Source organism: Podospora bellae-mahoneyi (genome assembly GCF_035222275.1).
Source record: "Podospora bellae-mahoneyi strain CBS 112042 chromosome 1 map unlocalized CBS112042p_1, whole genome shotgun sequence".
In the NCBI taxonomy this organism is placed as follows: Eukaryota; Fungi; Ascomycota; class Sordariomycetes; order Sordariales; family Podosporaceae; genus Podospora; species Podospora bellae-mahoneyi.
The window spans coordinates 1,535,913-1,556,193 of NW_026946359.1; the positions used below are offsets into that span (position 1 = coordinate 1,535,913).

At 51.3% G+C, this 20,281-nt stretch overlaps 5 protein-coding genes across 5 annotated transcripts; 4 read left to right on the forward strand and 1 right to left on the reverse strand.

The window, feature by feature from the left end:
- Positions 1 to 224: 224 nt before the first annotated feature.
- Positions 225 to 4,384, forward strand: QC761_105000 (uncharacterized protein; the record flags this gene model as incomplete). The annotated part of the gene is made up of 5 exons (XM_062873755.1): positions 225 to 470; positions 521 to 939; positions 997 to 3,148; positions 3,287 to 3,497; positions 3,782 to 4,384. The coding sequence occupies 3 exons, from the start codon at positions 225 to 227 to the stop codon at positions 2,510 to 2,512; spliced, it is 2,181 nt and encodes a 726-aa protein (XP_062736825.1). The 3' UTR covers positions 2,513 to 3,148; positions 3,287 to 3,497; positions 3,782 to 4,384.
- A 3,001-nt stretch (positions 4,385 to 7,385) lies between these two features.
- QC761_105005 (uncharacterized protein) lies at positions 7,386 to 9,174 on the forward strand. Its single transcript, XM_062873756.1, has 3 exons — positions 7,386 to 7,419; positions 7,488 to 8,112; positions 8,270 to 9,174. Exons 2-3 carry the CDS (start codon positions 7,967 to 7,969, stop codon positions 8,868 to 8,870), a joined length of 747 nt encoding a protein of 248 aa, XP_062736826.1. The 5' UTR covers positions 7,386 to 7,419; positions 7,488 to 7,966; the 3' UTR covers positions 8,871 to 9,174.
- A 748-nt stretch (positions 9,175 to 9,922) lies between these two features.
- On the forward strand, positions 9,923 to 11,596 carry QC761_105010 (uncharacterized protein; the record flags this gene model as incomplete). The annotated part of the gene is made up of 1 exon (XM_062873757.1): positions 9,923 to 11,596. One exon carries the CDS (start codon positions 9,923 to 9,925, stop codon positions 11,594 to 11,596), a length of 1,674 nt encoding a protein of 557 aa, XP_062736827.1.
- A 2,494-nt stretch (positions 11,597 to 14,090) lies between these two features.
- On the forward strand, positions 14,091 to 16,280 carry QC761_105020 (uncharacterized protein; the record flags this gene model as incomplete). Its single annotated transcript, XM_062873758.1, has 1 exon — positions 14,091 to 16,280. The coding sequence occupies one exon, from the start codon at positions 14,091 to 14,093 to the stop codon at positions 16,278 to 16,280; it is 2,190 nt and encodes a 729-aa protein (XP_062736828.1).
- A 1,486-nt stretch (positions 16,281 to 17,766) lies between these two features.
- Positions 17,767 to 18,837, reverse strand: QC761_105023 (uncharacterized protein; the record flags this gene model as incomplete). Its single annotated transcript, XM_062873759.1, has 1 exon — positions 17,767 to 18,837. One exon carries the CDS (start codon positions 18,835 to 18,837, stop codon positions 17,767 to 17,769), a length of 1,071 nt encoding a protein of 356 aa, XP_062736829.1.
- Positions 18,838 to 20,281: the final 1,444 nt, after the last annotated feature.

Genomic DNA, 20,281 nt, shown 5'->3' on the forward strand with positions numbered 1-20,281 from the left:
GGCTGTCGTTGCTCCGAGAATGCCACCTATTTCTTTCAACTGTCCATCTCATGCCAAAAACAAAAATCATAGATAATACAGTTGAACCTGTATCCATCTGACGAAAGTAAACTCGAAGATCACAACATTGTCCATCTTCTTCGGCCTTGACCTTATTAACTTTGTGTTGTGACTGTTTTGAGTGATACCCCCCACAGCCGAGAAAGAAAAAGACCAACGACAAAATGGCAGTTGTACTTCCCTCACCACCCGCCACCGCCAGCCCTGGGCTCGACGGCGTGGTCACCAAACCAGACACCACCACGAGAACACCGAGAGTCAAGCCAACGAAAGAGGATCTCCTCAAGACGCACGCCGTCCACGTCCAGAAACAGGCCAACTCGCCCGAGAACGCGCCGAGACCCGTCAAGCAGCCCAACTTGGCGTTTGCCTATCCTGCTTCGACAAAGTCGATTCGCGAAGTTGATATTGTACTGCTCACTCCTTTTCGTTTCATTCAAGACTCTGACACTTGCCATAGATCCCTCTATCACAACTCGAGGTCAACTCACACCACCGGGGTTCAGGCCTCATTCTCAAAGTCATCAGCCCACCATTCCTTGGGGCGGGAGCAGTGAGCATAGTCGAGGATGAGTTCGGTAATGTGGACAAGATCTCCATCTACAACCAAAATGACTCGTCTATCCTTTCTGGTGTACCAGAAGGGTGCATCATTGGTGTGAAGGAGCCTTACTACACCATCAACGGGAAGAATGCGGATGGGAGCGAGGATTACATGATCTGTGTCGACCACCCATCAGATGTGACGCTGATTAGGTTCACCGACCCCATCATTCCTGAGCCATTGAGATTGGGACCATTGCTCAAGACGGCGGAGGACTGGAAGAAGGCGGGCGATACGGCGTTTTTGGAGAAGGACTTCCCAACGGCGGTGTTCTGGTAGGTGTTTTTCTGGGATCGACAAGAAGCAGAAGGGAAAGCTGACGAGAGGAACAGCTACACCGAAGCTTTGGATTGTGCCGAGGATGAAGGATTCAAGCCATCAATCTACACCAAGCGCGCCGGGACAAGTCTAATTCTCGGCCGCTATGATTCCGCGAAGGAGGATGCTCTCGCCTCTCGAACGGGTACCAGCACGGACTGGAAAGCATACTACACTGCTGGGAGAGCATGCTATGGGCTTTGCAACTACTCGGAATCGAAGGAATATCTTTCCAAGGCTCTCGAGCTCAACCCAACCAACCCAGCTATCAAGAAGGAGTACGAGCGGTGTCTCGCCAGGCTGCACGAAGAGGAGACTGGCGACTACGACTTTGAAGCCATCTACAAGTCCCTCAGCCCAAAGGACGTTCACCTGGACTTGGGGTCTTTCACCCGCAACACAGAGGTAAAGGCAAGCCCGCTCCACGGAAGAGGATTGTTCGCCACCAAGGATCTCGCACCCGGGGATCTTGTCTTTGCAGAAAAGGCCACCCTGATGCCCAACCAGTACGAGCCGATGAGGGCGTCGGCTGCGCTGTATGCTTTGACCGTCCGTCAACTGCTAGACAACCCATCACTGTGCAAGTCAGTACTCCAGCTCTACCCCGGCGAGATGACCTACGAGCGAAACCCGCTCGAAGGCACCCTCGTAGATGGTGTTCCAGTCCTAGACGTCTTCGTCATCGAAGGCCTCCGCAACAAGAACTGCTTCTCCGTGCCCATGTCAACACTCGAAGACACCAGGCCAACCGCCCAAGAAGGTCGCCAAGCAAAAGGTCTCTGGGTCCACGCCAGCAACCTCAACCACGCCTGCGTCCCCAACACCCTCCGATCGTTCCTCGGTGACATGCTGATCTCCCGTGCGACTCGACACATCAAGGCAGGCGAGGAAATCTTCCACCAGTATGTCCCCGTCAAATCCCTCCCTGATGTCCGTAACGGGGTGTACAAAGACGGATGGGGTTTCGAGTGCTCGTGCACCTTGTGCGTTGCCGAGCTCAAGCAATCGTCGGAGGCTAGTCGAGAGAAGAGGAAGGATTTGCTCGCGCAGGTGGAGAAGATCTTGAACAAGAAGACGCCGAGGGCAAAGACGATTATTCCGGACGCGACGATTCGATCGGTGGATAAGCTGATGAAGCAGTTGGAGGAGGCGCACGAGCCGGAGATTTACGGGCGATTGCCGAGACTGACGTTAATTTACGGGAGCAATTGGTTGGTTGGGGCGTATAGGGGGAAGAAGAACTACTCCAAGACGATTAGAAATGCGGTGAAGGTGCTGAGGAACTTTGGGTTTGAGATGCCGCAGGGGGCGGAGAGCCAGGACAAGGTGTGGGAGCCAAGGCAGATGTTCTTTTCGGAGGAGTGGCATTCGTTGATGACGATTCATGTGGTGGTTGCCTTGAGGAGGTTGGCGGAGGCGTACAGTGGGCTGGGGAAGAAGGAGATGGCTGAGAGGAGTGTGGAGGCGGCCGAGTTTGGCTATATGCTCGTTACTGGGTTCAAGAATGACCTGAGCAATTTGGATAGGTAGGGGTACTCTTTCTTGACTGCCCAGAAAGAATTTATCACAAGGGAGGGGGAGGACCTGAAAGGGAGACCGCATCGGGATGGGGGCTTGCCAGGGAACAGTGCAGAGCTTTGAAGGAAAAGGGAAGCAACGCATGTAAAGTAGACACAGGGCAATGGCACCAATTTTCTTGTTCTTGTCTGCCTGGCCTTCCAAGGCTTCCTACGGGCCTTCACGATGACAGACCACCTATCTCCTCAGGGCATGGACAGTAGGTTTTCTGGCTCTGATAGGTGGGTGGAAGTGGATAGACAAGGGGTGGCATTCGGGACCTGCGGGTACACGGAGGATACTCCTCGCCATGCTCCGGCTTGGAGACTGGTGGGAGCCTTCCCAACGTGCCTAGAGCCGCTGGATCAAAAGACCAAACGCAGAGGCCCTTTTTGTTGCTTTCCCTTCTCCAGCTCCGTTTCCTGTCCACTATTCACCCTTCCTAAAAGTCCACGCCAGATTTCTAGTCACAGCTCTGATTTCTTTTTGCCGCCGCCATGTTTATAACCCGGGCCCTTTATTCAACGTCTAAACTCAACTACCGGCCGTCTACCCACGCATCAGATCTTTACGCCAAACACGGTGCAGATGGACAACAGGGCCCCCAAGGTGTGTATTTGACCTGTCACCTCTGCGTACGATGAGGTGCTTGTTCTACTCCTCGGAGTTCTAGTCCTTTCGTTGGAACATTTACCAAATGCTCACTGTAGCAACGTCAGCAATGCTAAAGCAATTGATTGACACCAGGCCCTCTATTCAGTTTGGATCCAAGCACAACCCATAATCGGGAGACCAACCCACCGGAGCTCGAATCCAGAATTTGATCAAGACCAGATCGCCAGCAACTGGCTCACCCAGACTACTTCCATCCTCTTCGACCAGCCACTAGCACGAGACAGCGATTGAGAGCTCCTAGTAGCAACACAATTTAGCCGTAGTGGGATACTATCGGTCCCACCTACATCTGTCCTGTCGATGATTCAACTTTGAGCAACCTGTACCCACAATCTTCACCACATCGGGGGGTCAACGTGGGATGCGCCCATACCTTGCCGCACCTGTCAGAGGGCCCGTCTCCCAGGGCTCTCACCCGGGCGTGCCAGGCACCCACCGGTAGCCCCCGCGCAGGGCTACTACCCGCTGAAGGCCCCGGGTGCCTAGCTGCCACGGGGCGCGCCGGCAGTGTTGAAATGTGGAGGAAGAAGAAGTGGCCTATGTGTCCTGTGTGTTGGTGGCGTCCACCTCGGCGACCCGGTATTGGGGTACAGTGCTACCTGATGATATTTTTTTTGTGGCGTACTCGTCTTTCGAGGCCGTCGCAAATATGCTGGTGAAGCAGACGCGTCCCTTATTTTTGCGCGTTTTTCCATGGTAGGGGTGCTGGAATTGTGGGGGGTAATGATGACTGGGACGCATGGTGTCGTGTCTTGGTGATGATGATGGTCTTGTTGTTGTTGTTGCTGCTCTTGTTGTTGGGTGTTGTTGTCGGTGGTGTAGGATGATGCACTGGGACGACATCGTGCCCTGCGCGTTTGTATTGTTCATGTCTTTTCTTTCTTTTTGGTTCTATTCTTTCACGTATTATCTATTTTCTTGGGTTCATTCTTTTTATGTATTATTCTTTTATTATTTTCTTACTGTTAATTTTTCTTCACTTTTCTTAACATCTGTGAAGGGGTGTCTTATGGTAGGGTGAAAGGCGGGGATGGCCCCTCGGGGAGACCCATTCCAGGCGCTCATCAGATGTTTCAACATCATTACCATGTATTTTATCCTGTATCGTTTTTAGGTACCCTTCAGAGGGGTTGAAAAGTGTAGGGTACTTGATGCAGTTCTCTTTGAAAACATGGTTCCGCTTCGAATGTTGCTTCGTGATAGCGGTAGGATTTCCAGATTTCAGTTCCTCGTTCCAAAATCCCGTGTACAAGCAATTCTTGTGACATTTCAGTTTTCAGTATACCGACATGTGTTGCGGGCCAAGAGATTAACTTCAAGGCTTCATAGGATACTTGATGATCAACGCCATGTATTTACACTTTTGTCTGTGAGAAAGCCCGAAGACGGAGGAGTAGATGACTGGCAGCCGCTGGCTCAAGCAAATCTAGATTGGTATCTTTGGGATGCACATGTGCCTCCGCTCTTCAGTCGAAACAATAGAATCAACACACGAAACGGCTGCCGTTGGTGAATGAAGCAGCCTCACAACCTTCTCCCGTGGTTGAGGCAGACTTTAGAAAACCACGAGATCGGCCGGGCGGGAACTGTGTGGAACAGGTCAGCCCAAGGCAGCAGCGCCGAGGTGGCTTTACCTCAGCACGAGACGACATCAAGAAATGTTGAGGTAGGTACGTCTCCCTCCGCCTAATACGATATTGGGGGATCTCCAGGGGGCTCTGCCTCAGCACGAGACGACATGGAGAGCTGTTCGGGTTGCTCTGCCTGTGGATGGTAGGCCGGGCGTGCAAAAACCTGAGATGGAACGGGCAGGAACGGTATGGCACAGGTGCGGACCGCTTGATCCAAACCAATGGTCTCCTGGCCCGACATGGTGAGGAAGCTCCGCCTCGGGATGAGACGATGCGGAGAGAGATAGAGGTGGCTCTTCCTTAACATGAAATGACATGGAGAGGTTGAGGTGGTGCTGCCTCGGGGTGATACGACATCAAGAGATGTTAGGGTGGTTCTGCCTTGGCATGACACGACATCAAAGAGAGATTGAGGTCGCTGTGCCTCAGCTTGATACGACATGGAGAGGAGTTCAGGATTGCTCTCCTTGGATGTGTCCCATTATTCTATGGCAGTTACGGCCAGAGCCAGAGGCGAGGATGAGGAGGTCCTTCCTATGTTTCTCCAGACCACAGGGGTACTGGTGAACGAGCGGTGTTCTTGCCTGGGATGGAGACTTGCTTGGGCCAATGGAAAGGCGCTGCGGAACCTGGACCAGAGCCACATGCTGGGTCAACCTGTGGTGGCGTTGCTGGGCAATAACTCTGAAGTATGGGGGCACAGTGTGGGAACAAAATGAATCACTCGTGGATGTTTTCCTCGGTTGGAAATCATTGTGTGCACATGAAAGGAGCATCTTTGAAATGTCTTGATGGAATTGCTCCTATTGATGATTTCATGGCTGCCAACCTAGTGAGGTGAGCGAGCCAGGGGGGCAAAGAAAGCCTAAACCGGTAGCCATGAAAAGGTGCCCAGGGCTGCCTCTTGGACGGAGGGATCCAGGTATCAACCTAGTTCCAGCAGTTCCCACTGCCTCGATTAAGTTCGGCGTTTTCCAGCTTCCTGCCCTTTCATGGAAAACTGACCGTGATACCATTCCACGACAACGGGGTTCTTGGATTCCGTCCCCGACCGCTTGCTATCAGTAGATCAAAGGAAAGAAAGGAGCTGAGCTCAGCTGCCTGAGCTCTTTGTTTCCTTCCGCTACTGCCGTTGAAATATCTCCTGTCCCCGGTCCCTGTGTCTTGTGGAGACCCTTCCGTAATTCTCTCGTCTCTCTTGCCCTAAAGCAAGGTGATAGAACCAAAAGGAGCTTGATCGATCGAACGAATTCACTGTTCCAGTAGTTACTTCCTGAATATGTGTCTCCCAGGGATTGTTCTGTCATCGAGGGATGTGTGTCTTCCAGCTTTTATGACGCTAGACCTGTTTACCAAGGATGGATGGCGTTTTGTGGCCATCCTGTGGATGGGACGGCTCACCAGCCTTACATGGGGAGGTGTACCCGTTCTTTTTTTTTCCGCCTATTTACCTATTAGTCATTGGTTGTAGGCAGGTGGATAGGGGCGAAGACAGGTCTCCATGTAGCTGCCGGAGGGTTCCTCCTATGGCAGGCGCCGTGCTTTGGTTCGGTGAATCTTAGAGCTCTACTGTCTCTCGTTCAACTTTCTGCTTCTCTCTCTTCTGTTCCGATTCCTAATTACTCTGCCTCCTCCCTCTTCCTTTTTCTTCTCCTTCTTCTCTTCCGTATTCCTTGGGGTCATTCGGCCCGGCACGGGCACTCATCTCATCGAGAGATCAATCCATCGTCTCCTCATTCCATTGCCTGGGGCGCAGACCTCCCGCCATTCCACAACCACGCCTTATTCCATGAGACTCTGCGGGAGGCTGCGCCCCCAGGCGACTCTTTACAGATCTTGCGGGACACTTACCACTGCATTTATATCGATATTTCAATCGGTATGGGCCAATTCCTTTGGTTCACTCTCAACTCCTGCTGTTGTTCGGGTTGCTGATATTGAGACGTCACAGATATTCTTATCTCGATTGTATTTCAACTGGGTACATCATTCCTTCGACATACCCTTCTTGTGCTTCCAACATGTCTAACATTCATCTGTGTCAGATATTCATTTTATCCATCGCATCGATAACATTATCAACAGTCTTATTCATCATTTTGCTGAGAAAGAGCCTTTGTTATGTCGCTTCCTGCAACATCGATCGCTGACGTTGTTGGTAGGCATTTTTTGGCCAAGGGGCATACAGCCCTATCGTATTGGGCTCCGCGGAGGTGGTCACATTTTGGCGATCAATGAAGGGGTCACACACATATTTTCCATCAAACCACCGACGTTGCTTTCCAGTAGACTGCCATCCTCATCGTCAACTGCAATGGCATGTTACGGGAGTCTTGCAATTCTATCAGGCTGTCAGGCACTGGACTTTGCCGCTCTATGGCATCCTCTTGAGCACTCGGCTTTCAATTAAGCCGACAACAATCGAGGGAAAGAACTTGAGGACAACTTGGCTTTCTGGGAACGATCACATCCGAGTCTCTTGAGCAGCGCTTGAGCACGAGATTTATTCAACAAGGTGGCAAGGTCTGGTTTCTTCCTTGGTACGGAGAGCTTTCGAGCATCGTTGAGAAGGAGGTAGGTTTCTCGAGCATTGCCATGCACTTAGTTGCTGTCATGGCAATTTTCTCAGCAGTTTGGTCCAGTCAATCGAGGCCACCCAAACAATGGTTAAGTTACCTACATTATCACTACTGGGGAGTTGGCTGCGCTCCCCTTCCAAATTCTTCGCTCTGGACATCATCCGTATGTGTCTGGTCGTGTGCGTGATCGATCTACAAAACGAATTGGTTGACAAGCGATGCCCAGAGCGGACTGAAGGAGGGCTCAAACTCCATTAAGCTGGATTGGATCTGGGATTACAACCTGTCCTTACTGGCATCGAGCTTGGGACTTTTTCATCCAAGCTTGTGGCCTTTGAGATCCCAATGGCCTTTGGACCCGTTTGCAATTGGTGGACGACGACATCATTGAATTGAATTCTGCCACTTGCTCCTGCCGCTTTCTGGGAGCGTTACTGTTTTTTCCGCCAGAGTAAGGTAGCCTGGTGTTATTCACTTTGAGCGATCCTCTTCACGCAAATCTTTTCTGAACAACAACCATCGAACAGCGACGATCCAAAACGATGACCACCGACAACAGCGCCACCGTGCCGGCCTACCTGTCATACCTACGCCATCAGCCGTACTTGCCGCCCGCTCCACCGATCGACGAGAAAGTCGTGCCGGCCTACTGGGCGCATCAGTGCGCAGTCAGCGGCAAAGAAGAGTGGTGAGTCGCTCGCAACCTTCTCGCTGCCGCGACCAAAAGCCCACGCTCTGCCTTGGAACATTTCTCTCGCCATGTCTACCAAAGGCTTATGAAGCTTCCATCGGCAACTCACATTACCCGGATCGAGTTACCTTTCTGACAAGTGTGTTTTGGCCAGGGACTTTTGGCACGGTGGTCCGCACACCTGCAAACATGGGTGCGGCTACAAGACGAACCCCACCACGATTCTGCGCAACAGAGACGGACAGCAGCTGGAGACCATTGAGGGTGAGAATTTGCTGGAGGATCGTTTCGTGGATTGGTGGGCGATCTGTTGCCGTTGCCAGCGGTGGCAGCAGAATGTATTGCCTGCGCATCCTCTTCATGGACGAATTCAAAAGGTCAATGGAGAAAACTGTTGCGATCACTGTCGCAACTTGACGACGAGCACCAGCGACTGCACCAGCTGTCTTGCAATCACCAAGTACCGCGAAGTCACGCGTACGTTGAGCGGGGTGGATATCCCTGGTGCCGCTCGAAGCCGGCATCACCAGATCATAATCACGAGGCGCCAGCAATCCCGCCCGAGGTTCAATTTTGGGGTCGAATTGTCCGCCAGTTCGACGATTGGAGATGAAGAGAATAAGAATCAGAAGGGGGACCTGGAGGATGTTGAGAAAACGAAGGAATGCCGAAACGATGAGGAGGAGAATGGGAAGAAGGAGCAGGGCAAGGAACGCAAGGGGGATGATGAGAAGGTGTCACAGGTGTCTGGTTAAGGGTCTTTGATAATGGTCAGGATCATTGTGTGGCACTTGTTTGCCGAATCAGAGGAGGGAATTATGATAGGGCCTTTTTCACTCAACTAAGGTGGTCCAAGTCATCACAACTGGCCTCTTCAGAACAGTTGATCGTCGGAACCAACAAGCAGAGGAGGACTGTCAGGCATTGCATGGAGTTTTTGGCGTCACAAATAATCCGGATACCGAGAAGGGGATCGGGAATTTCGCATTAGGTTCCTGAAATTTTCTCAATGAATCAGTCAACTCTGCTTTTGAGGTAGATATGTTGCGTGCATACCCCATCTTGAATCGCTTACTTTGCGTTCATGTTGTTATGTCATCGAACCGCCCCCGTCGTTGCCCGTCGACACGTTTTGACTCTGGAAGTAATGAAGTCAATTTTATGGGGAGGGGGAAATATCTTGCAGATGCATTTGAACCGTTGGTTGCACTGTGGACCATTGAAACCCAATTGAAGTTGCTGGCGGTACTCCGACGCCAACTGTCGAGAACCACATGTTGCAGCAGACATCTGTACTATTTCATCAAGCCTTGAAGAATTGGGAATCCTCAACAAACCGGGATTGGGCCATATAAAGTCTTAACTCTGTTCGAGTTCACCGCGATTGCCGGCCATGACCTAGATCGCACTCGCCGGCACCTTCGGACTTCTCCAGTTTCCGTCGAACATCCGGAACCCGTTGTTTCGCTTTTCACATCGATGCCAAGGGTCTTCTAATGGGTCTTCCGCGGAGCTGACACGGAAGTGACTTTGGTGGCGCATCGCCGACCGCACACCTCCCTCGCTTTCCCATTCTGATGCTCGTTAAACTGACATCATTGCGAGAGGAAACATGGGTCACATCAAGACGGTGAAAACCATGACAACTTTAGTTGCATTGTCACAAGGAACTGAAAAGGAGACGCTATCGAGGGGGCACACTGCCACAAAAAGTTATAATGAGCGTCTCGCCGAACTCCCCGATGGTCTTGTGTTTTTCCCGCATCTTCATCGGTGACCGGGCTCAACTTCCTTCGCCAGCCTTACCATGAAGCCCACCTCGGGTTTGGCGCTTGTTGCCGCAACCTTCCGGCTTGCCTTGGCCTATGACCCAACCTTTGAGACTCTTGTTTCCAGGGAGGTCAACCTTCTCCAACGGACCGAGTACGACATCTGCCAGGCAGACTGCAGTCTAGCCGGCGTTTCATTCCCTGACAAGAACACTCTTCAGCTACCACTTGAGGACTACTACTCTGAGAGATGTCCTGAGATTTTCCTTGGCAATTACGACAATCCCAAGGGGATATCGACAGTCTGTCTTGATTTTGCTGGACCGTATCTGACCTTCACGTTCAACCCATTTCCCGGCCACACCACCACATCTGCCCAGGTCACCTGGGGACTCAAGGGCAACCCTCTCTACCCAGCTGGATACAAACCACCACCACCCACAAGAGCTGTTAAGTGTACACCAGGGCAGGATGGCACTTTCCTGTGCAAGGTTCCTTTCAACGAGATTATTAATGCTTCCAGCCATGCCGAGATCAAACACCTTCTTGAGGGCATGTGCCCCAACGGCGACGAAGCGGGCCTCATTCTCTATCTCCAATTCGCCGGAAGCGTTATTGTACATGATTCACACGAACCGATTCATTTCCAACAACAGTTCCCCTGCAAGCCCGGTGGTCGTAACAAACACGGCATATGCAGCTCCTACGACTGTGACTACGACTATTTCGAGATCACCTACCGTTGCAGCAAGTGCCTAGTTACCCCTTGCCATGCAACATGCGATACGACACCTGCTTACGGCTATCAGAGCCCTCGAAACTCCCATGATCTCAACACACAGAAGGGCACAGATTGCAAGAGCAGCTGGGGTTGGTATGAGACGCCCAGTATTCACGACCTCAGAAGGGGCATACACGGCCATCTCTACATCCAAGAAAAGGGCAAGTACTACGAGAGGATTGGCAGCTGGGCTGCTACCATCAACGCCCTGAAGAAGCTGGACGTCAAGCTCAAGATTACACCTGGCCTGAAGTACGTCATTGAAAAGGTCAACATCAACCTCTCCTGCCTCCCCATCACGACCTGCAAATCGGATTCTTTCACGTACACCAAGGATGTGCTCGGAGGCCTTCAAGAGTACGACACGGACGGCATCGACTACCCTGCGTGCGGCCGGCGCTCTAGGGTTTACTTGATCGTTTCGGCGGATGTTGGGAATCCTGAGAATGAAGACGGTGTATGCGAGCGTCCACATCATGATGAGCCTTCCCACAATGGAAAGCCACACGACGAAAAGCCGTCGCACAGCGATAAGCCTGCTCATGACGGTCAGACCCACGACGGGAAGCCACATGATGGAGGGTCGCCCAATGATAAGCCTCACCACGATCAGCCCTCTCACCACGGGCAGCCCTCTCACCACGGCGGGCTCCCTCACCACGACCAGCCCTCTCACCACGGGCAGCCCTCTCACCACGGGCAGCCCTCTCACCACGGCGGGCTCTCTCACCACGACCAGCCCTCTCACCACGGCGGGCTCCCTCACCACAGCGGGCTCCCTCACCATGGCCTGCTCCCTCACCACAGCGGGCTCCCTCACCATGGCCTGCTCCCTCACCATGGCGGGCTCACTCACCACGAAGGGCCCCCTCACCACCACAAACTCCATGATGGCACACCTTCTCACGACAAGAAGCGTTCCCGTGATTAAAAGTCTGCATCCGACAAGAATGCCTTTTGATGGCGAACCTGCCAAGGATAAACATGGCGGAAATTCGGGAGTGGTATCTTCAACTCGGTGTTGACATGGAAGGATGTATTCTTGGGAGTGGCTTAAAAGTTGAGGTTTTGGAAAGGTGACATTTCAGCTTTCTTCTCCCGGCAGAGTCTCTTATACATATCTGTCTTTTTTCTTTCTTTCTCCTCTTAGTACTGAACTTGGACCAACGGTCATTGTACAAACGCCCGCTAGGGAGATTGGACATTTGTATTTACCTTCTCCTCCTTCGTTTTGATCTGGTCCGGATTAGGGGCTGGTCGTGGTATATAGAAGTCTGAAGTAAATATCTTGTGGAAATTCCATTTTGGACGTCTCTGCTCTGGCATGATGGGATGTGACCATGTTGGAATGTGTCGAACTCTGGAATGTCTCGGTTAAGCTGGACAGCTTTGTGTGGTACGATTTCCATTGCTCTTCAAGAGAACCAGAATAAGGCAGTCTTACAAACGGCTGGTGCAAACACACTTGAAATGCTGTGCCGACTCAGGCAAGTCTTCTCCGTTCCTGCATCTGGGTGCATTTGGGATAACCGAGGGTTTGTATTGTTCCCAATATGATCCAGTACCTTATCGCCAGTCGTACGTAAAGCCAGAAACGGCCTTTTCATTGTGCCTGTGTAGGCAGCGACGGTCTGTCTTTAACTGGGGACAGAAACAGCTCCTACGTTGGGGCATAGGAAATCGCTGCCTCTACTAAAGCCATTGATGGCTTTCAATATGAATACACAACAAGAACCACCGCTTTCAAATGCTCACACCACTATTGGTTGAGCTTTCGAGCACGATCTTGAACTACAGGTGGACGTCATCTGCCTCCAAAACTGGCTGCTACCTACTACACAAAGTCACTTTCGTCGCCTGAGCTCCTTGCAAGGAAACCCAGAGCTTGGCTTTGCAAGGCTACATTGCAACCTGGCAAAGGTAGATGCAGCATCACAAGGATCATATCCAGCATCTTTGCTTTCTGTTGAGCCAGAAACGGCACCTCAGGATTCTATTCCTACGCCCCAGGTTTCTCAGCAAAATAAATCTGGGGAGCCGATTCTGCCTTGAGCCAAGACAGACAATCCGAGCTATTTTCCCTGTGCCCCCCCTGAGTGACTCAGAGGAGTAAAGAGGACTGTGTGGCTTTACAATGAATGGCTTAAATGTGTTGTTGTTTCTAGTGTTGCTGAACTGCTTACTGTAATGTCCCTTGCTGTGTGAGATGGCGCGACTTGCAAGACCAAGCTTCGGGCCGATCATCCAGATACGCTGATGAGCATCTCGTCTGCAAAAGTCAAGGTCGACACCCAGACCACCGGTGGACGAAGCTGTAAGGCTTATCTGCATGACTTTCCCCGCCGGGACCTTGAGTACGCTGTCGACATGGCTCAATCCTTACTGCCTTGATCCGGCCGTTCAACTCCATCAAATAGATCTGCTGAACGGCGGCCCAGGTGTTGCCCCTTTCCAGCCGGAGCGCGGACGGGATAAAGGAAGAGTTCTGGTGTGGTCAATTACTTTCGTCCAGAGCGCGCCAATCTAGCATCATTTCGCGAGCCGTTCGCGAGCCGTTCACTCGCATCTGTATCTTATATGTTCTTAATGAAAAAACAAAACCCACAGGAGACCCCGGGCACGCAAGATACGCCCGCTGTAAAAGACCAAAAAACAAGCTATCTGTATCCGATATTGACACCCTGCTCCATGATATCAGAAACCCCGGGTAGCCCACAGATCACCCTGCACATGGCTATTAAACTCTGTCTCAGCACTCTGCCGCCCCTTAGGCTGCAGGCCTCGGTGCTTCTTAGGTGACTTCGGCAACAGAGAATTTCGGGTAACGGCCCGTTCAAAGTCAATCATCATTATCCTGCGGTTCTCCTCGTTCCACAACATATTTGGGGACCGAACGTATGTTGATGAATGGCTGATGTGGTTTAAGGCTAGGGCATTGCTTCTGTGAAGTGAGCTTGGACACTCAAGTGGGGCTGGGTAAGTGCAATGGTTGACAACACTTTGAGGCTGGAATTCAAGCACCCATGTGAGCACTGCAACTGCGGTGAGCTACTGTGCCAGAGTGCAATCCCGAGCATAATCAAAGTCTGGACCGCCCTCAGATTTCTCAGCTCTGCGAAGCTCCTTTTCTTTGGCTCGGTGACCTACGATAAGATGCGAATCTGATTGGTCTCTCGCCAGCCAAGTTGCTGGGCCTTTCTTGGATCCTCCTGAATATCATCGCCCAGCAGCTTGGCGTGCTGGCAGTGGGACTTGGCGTACGTATGCCGTCTCGGCGCGTCTCACTGCCACGACTGACATGCTCTTTCGTTACTTGATTATTATCATGGCGAACATGGCTTCTTTTCTTTCTCATTCCTCTCAGCTTCTCATCCTCTTCCTCGAGCCAATTCCACCACGAACCATACACAAATCAACAAGCCTTGATGGCTTCCAACGTCGCACCATGGGATGACGTCAAGTACTTGACGGACGACGAGATCAACCTTTTTCTCGACGACCTCGACCACAACAATGACGGGTTAATTGACTACAGCGAAGTCGAGCAGAAGCTGGATAAGGTCCATGAAGAGATTGCTCCCAAGGCACTTCCACACCATCTTCACCATGACAGTCGAGAGGACTTGGACCGTCATGCATTCCTCCGCGCCATTATCAAATCAGACAAAAACCGGATCCCGCGCGCCGAGTTCGCCGAAACTGTCAAGAGCTGGAAGATTCCCAGCATGAAACAGGACCAGGCGAATGACAGCGAGCAAAAGGACTACATGCGCAAGATGGGCATCTGGAGACGTGTGAAGTCTTACTGGGCTGTTCACGGGCCAGAAATCGCCTTTATTGGGCTGGTAGTGGCTATGCAGCTTGCTTTTGGGGTTTGGCAGTTTGTCAAGTACCTCACTGGAGAGTACTACACACGCGGTTTTGGTTGGGGCGTGGTGCTGGCCAAGACTTGCGCTGGTGCTCTTTATCCGACCTTCTTCTTTCTGATTCTCAGCATGTCGCGGTATTTCTCGACATTTCTTCGACGGTCGTACTACATCTCAAGGTTCATCAACTGGGATTTGTCCCAGGAGTTCCACATCAGGATTTCGTGTGTGGCTCTTGTGCTCGCAAGTCTTCATGCAATTGGACATCTGGGAGGCTCTTTTGTTTGGGGCAGCAGGAAGGAAAACGAAGATGCCGTGGCTATCTTGCTGGGACCAGATGCTGTGCCACGGCCGTATATTAACTACGTTAGGTCCTTGCCTGGGTTCACTGGTCTTACTGCTTTGGGCTTGTTTTATCTTCTTTCACTGCTGAGTACTCCTCCAGTCAGAAAGTGGAACTATGAAGTCTTCCAAATGGGCCATCTTCTAATGTATCCCATTATTGGGTTATTGATGGCCCACGGCACCGCAGGGCTACTTCAGTGGCCCATGTTTGGGTACTGGCTTGCCTTTCCCACGCTCTTGGTTCTTACAGAAAGAATTGTGCGGCTACTGGTTGGTTTTCACAAAATCAGCGCTGCTCTTCAGGTTCTAGACAGCGAAACCGTCGCGATCAGAGCCAAGATTCCAAGTGAAAGAATTTGGAAATACAATGCTGGACAGTATGTCTTCTTGCAGGTCCCAGCCCTGAGCTTCTTTCAGTGGCATCCTTTCACAGTATCCACATGTATCGGTAATGAAATGCAGCTTCATATCAAAACCGATGGGAACTGGACACGCAGACTCCGTGACCTGGCTGGAAAGGATGGCATAGCACAGATTCAGATTGGCATCAACGGCCCATTTGGGGCACCAGCACAGCGCTTTTACGACTTCAGCCACACCATTGTTGTTGGTGCCGGTATTGGTGTCACTCCCTTCAGCGGTATCCTTACGGACTTGCAAGAGCAAGACGACAAAGCTCACAATGGCCCGGGTCTGGATGCTCCAATCACTGCAGGTGGAAGATCAACATCCCATGGCTCCCACCTCATCGGCCCTGGGGAGGATGGCTTGCAGAATTCGTCTGTCAGGGACAGGGAGAAGGTCTCTACTGGAGCCCCTCTAGAAGACGCCAACCACCGGGAGACGCTCACTAAGGGAGGCAACGAGACGGACAACCACCCATCAGACTATCGCCGCGTTGACTTTCATTGGAGTGTCAGAGACAAGAACAACCTCCTCTGGCTATCCGATCTCCTCAACCGGGTTTCTCGCTCCCAGCAATGGCACGCTCAGCACCATAAGGAGGAGCACGGCCCCCATCTCGACATTAGAATCCACACCCACGTCACTCAGAAAAGGAACAACATCGCCACGCATGTATACCGCTGGTTGCTGGAGATGCATCGTACTCCTGAGCACCCAGCCAGCCCGTTGACCGGACTGCTGAATGCAACACACTTCGGCAGACCAGACTTTATCAGGATTTTGGATAGGCATTATGAGGAGATGAAGGGGTACAAGGCTGAACTCGTAAGGAAAGACAAGGAAAAGTGGGAGGACGAGGAGTTCAAGGTCGGGGTTTTCTTTTGTGGGACACCGATTGTTGGGGAGATCTTGGCTGATAGGTGTCGCTTGTTGAGTGCGAGGGGAAGGACGGATGGGAGTAAGATCGAATATCATTTTATGATGGAGGTGTTTAACTAGGTAGTGTGCTGGAGGGAAACAGGAGCGTGGTCTCCATACTCTGTGAATAATAATGAACAGTATTTGTTTCTACAAAAGAACACCTGCCGGCGAACAAGGAAGTGTTTTTGGAACAATACAGACTTACTTTACATACGGCTCTACACCCACACTTGAATGGACGGCCGACACCACCCGACAGATATGCTGGTTTTTCCGCTCCACCTCATCTCAACTTCTTGATCTGGATATGGGGCTCCATTCCAACAAGCTGAAGCTGACCAACTATTAGATGACTGATGTCCCCACACATGCTGACAGATGGTAGGGCAAGCTGGGGGCTTCGTGTAGAAACGGTGTGTTCAGCAGTACACATTGACCCCAACTTCCATGCAACTCTCACGCATATGTTGACATTGGCATAAACGAATCTGTCGATATGATGACGTGCCAAGCTGGAAGCGATAGTCCCATTGTCAATAGTCTGTCCAACGTAATCCACGTTGATGAGTAAGATTATGCACTGTTTGAAGACATGAGGCTGGTGATTCTTGAGGCTAGATGCATGTGAAAAGAACGCACACTAGGAGATGGATGGGGCTGGCTACATAATCGTGAAAGTAAAGAACAGGTATAAAACGGAGGCTCATCATCCCCAAAGTATTTGACATTCTCCCATCCAACACCCACCCCACCATGCACTTCATCAAGCTTCTCACCACAGCCACTGCCTTCGCAGTCGGCACCTCCTCCGCCTGGAACATCCCACGACAGGCAAACGGCACAGTCACCGTCACTCAAACCGTGACTTCCTTCCTTACCGCTCCTTGTGACCCTGCCACCACCGTCATCTCAACTCAACCACCCTTGTCTACCACCGCACTGCCTGTCACAAGCTGCACACCATCACCTTCTCGTCCTTCACCTGTTCAGCCCGGAGCAGTTTGCAACTGCTTTGCCTGGCATTATGTGCGATCGGGTGACAACTGCTGGGAGTTGTCGCAGAGATATGGGATTACGGAAGCGCAGATTCAGGCCTGGAACACCGAGGTCGGACCGAGTTGTGAGATTTGGTTGGATTACTTTGTTTGCATTGGTGCTTGAGCTGTCAACTAAGGGGTTGTGGGGGGAGCAAGGAAGGCCTTGCGGGGGAGAAATGATCGGATGAAATGGTGGATGAGATGGTGGATGAGATGATGGATGAGATGATGGATGCGATGAATGAACTAGGTAAAAGGACATAGCTTTTTCAGGTCACTAAAATATGCCTTGTGTTAGTCTTGAAGTCTTGAAGTATAAAATGATAAAAAGTGTATTAAATGAAAGCACGCTAAGTATGCCTATCTAGTACCTGCTTTTGGCCTTTTCGTATCAGATGAAATCTTACGCAAACGGCTAATTATCCTGAAAGCCAGCCCAATTAGTACCTATGAAGTGTAAGTGCTTTTTTGATTTTTTCTTTTTTTTTTCGGAGATTTTAGGTGATGATGAGATGGCCATGACACAGCTAGTACTGAGCAGCAGAAGGATCATATCTCATCCTCGCGACAATTTCATCCAGAAACCCCCACTCAATCCGATTATGAAGAATATGGTACCTCAACAAAAAGTCAAGAATCACCAAGCCATTCTCCGGACTAAAGCTGTTAGCAAACAGCTCCCTCTCGAGCTCCTCGAAATTCAGCCAGATTAACTCGCTTACATCGCACCCAAGCTCATAGACATGCCTGTGCTTGGGAACGACCACATCAAAGATGTAGCGCCTCGAAAACTCGACAGTGCCCTCTCGGGCACTCCCGTATTCGGGGCCATGTATCTGAGTAGAGCAAATCTTACCCTGGGCTGCGAAGAAGGTGTTGTCATCAAATAACCATCTGGAGATATCCTCACCTGCTATACGCTTCAAAGCCGCCAGAGGCGAGGCATCAAGGGCGGAGACATTGGTAGTGAAGAAGGGAGCCAGCCTTGCGCCGCCACTTTTGGGACCACCAGGGACTCTACGAACAAGGAGCTCATGATCGCCCTGTGGTGCCCGCCAGATGTTGAGGACAGCAAAGTGAGTGGGAATGCCGAGCACAGGAACCAGTGTACACGGAACCTTGACCCCAGAGAGAATACCGCAGGTGGAGGTAGGGATCGGAGCCTGAGTGTGCCCAGGAAAGACCATCGGTTGAAGGTTGCCAAACGGATTACCACTCAGGCGCCAAGCAGCGTCAGAGATGTCCCTGATGGCCTTATTCAATGTTTCCGGGTTGGTGCAGTATTTGGATTTAAGCTGCATGTGGTTGTTGGGTTGGACTTCAACGTTTTTGGCTTTGATGAAGTCGAAGAAGGAGGAAAGCCTCCGATCACCCTTGAAAATGCGGGCAGTTGATTCGAGAATCACGCCGCACTTTACAACAGTGTCGGAGTCCACAGGGTGGATTTGATTTCCTCTCTTGAGGAGAATGGTGAAGCGCCAGACGGGGAAGTCTTGACGGGGTTGCCAAACCCTGATGCCATCTCCCTCCATGAAACCGTTGCCTCGCTGGAGGACGGCCAGGATGAGGCTGGGATCGGGCACGGATGTGGAAGCCATTTTTTGATGTGTTATCTTGACCAAGTAGAGGGTCTTGACGTGTTGCCAAAGTAATCCTTGCTTCGATGGAAAATGTTCACGTAAAATGAAGGCTGATGCCAGAAATAAAAGACGTTTCACTCAGGTAACCTCGATGTGGTTAAATAGAATCTTAAGAGTCTAGAACACAACAGAAATATTTGTTTTGTTCTGAGAGATCTCTGCTGGTGGCTGAAGAAAGCTTAAGAGGTGCAACACTAGTATTGTCGCACTGTGGCGAGAGCGAGCAAGTCAATGCCCCCCTTACACACGGGGCACAGTAGAACGTTCGGTGGCTCCCCTATGTCATGCACCATGTTACCAAATTCTGTCCTGTGCTCGTGGAACTGACCTGTGGTTCTCATTTTTATTCCGTCCACGTTCCTTTTGCCGGTTTTCTTTTTGACGCTGCTAAAACCTGGTTCATTCCTCACCGACTCAATACACAGCTTGCCTTGCCTGAAATCGCCTGACAACTCACCCGTGGCAACCGCGATACAACTGAGAAGTGCAACAAGACGACGACTTGCGGGGAAAATAGCCAAGGATAATGGGCACATCTCAGAAGACCATGAACGCCCAGGCCCAAGCACGGCGAGATTGTGCGAGCGCTGCAAGTCGATTCCATGGAGTAAAGTCTCAAAGTATGTTCTCGCCCAGAGATTGCCTGCGAGAGAGGTGGACAGATATCTGCTACACATGGGAGTGGGAAAATGTTTCTTGACCCTCAGATGAACGGCAGCATATGGAGCAATCCACATGCCAAGTGTGTCGCATATTGGCAACCATCATGCCAAAGTATGGTGGAAAAACCTACATTGTTGCCGTCACGTCTTACCAAGCTTTCAACACTGCTAGTTTCAACTTGGCGAATGCTTCATCTTTATGGTCCAAGGGCAATATTCTCATCAGCGGCTTCGAAGAAGATCCTACCGGAGGGTGGGATGCACTGTTCGAACCAGATCCTCCCGCTTTCCAACGTCCCCTTATCGAAGACAGAACGGAGAAGAAGGAGTTTGGCGCACGACGCATCCTACCAAATGTAGTTAGCTGGGACCTTGTTGCAACTTGGATGGGATATTGCCAGCAGAACCATGGCTTGAGATGTCGCCCCAACATGAGCAGCCAATTCCCAGGCTACGGATGATAGACTCCCGGGCACGGTGCGTGGTCCCTGCACCTGATGGATGCCGTTATGCTGCGTAAATATGTGAGTGCCGTTCCGACATTCTGATATCGCTTTGACTTATCGTCCTGCGTTCTTCAACCTGACGTCAAGAAGTGCATTGATCAGGAAAACCACAGGAAAAGAATGAGCAGATCACCAAGCTGGACGCCATATACACCTGTGCCGATCTCACCTTTATCTCTCTCTCCGGAGAGAGCGCTGCCGAGTGACTTCCTGGCGTTGGCAGCAACGCCCGCC

Excerpts from the sequence above, each read along its gene's own strand:
- QC761_105005 (XM_062873756.1), top strand. The coding sequence starts at position 7,967 with ATGACCACCGACAACAGCGCCACCGTGCCGGCCTACCTGTCATACCTA. Across the intron at positions 8,113-8,269 it reads GTCAGCGGCAAAGAAGAGTG|GGACTTTTGGCACGGTGGTC; the intron begins GTGAGTCGCTCG and ends TGTTTTGGCCAG.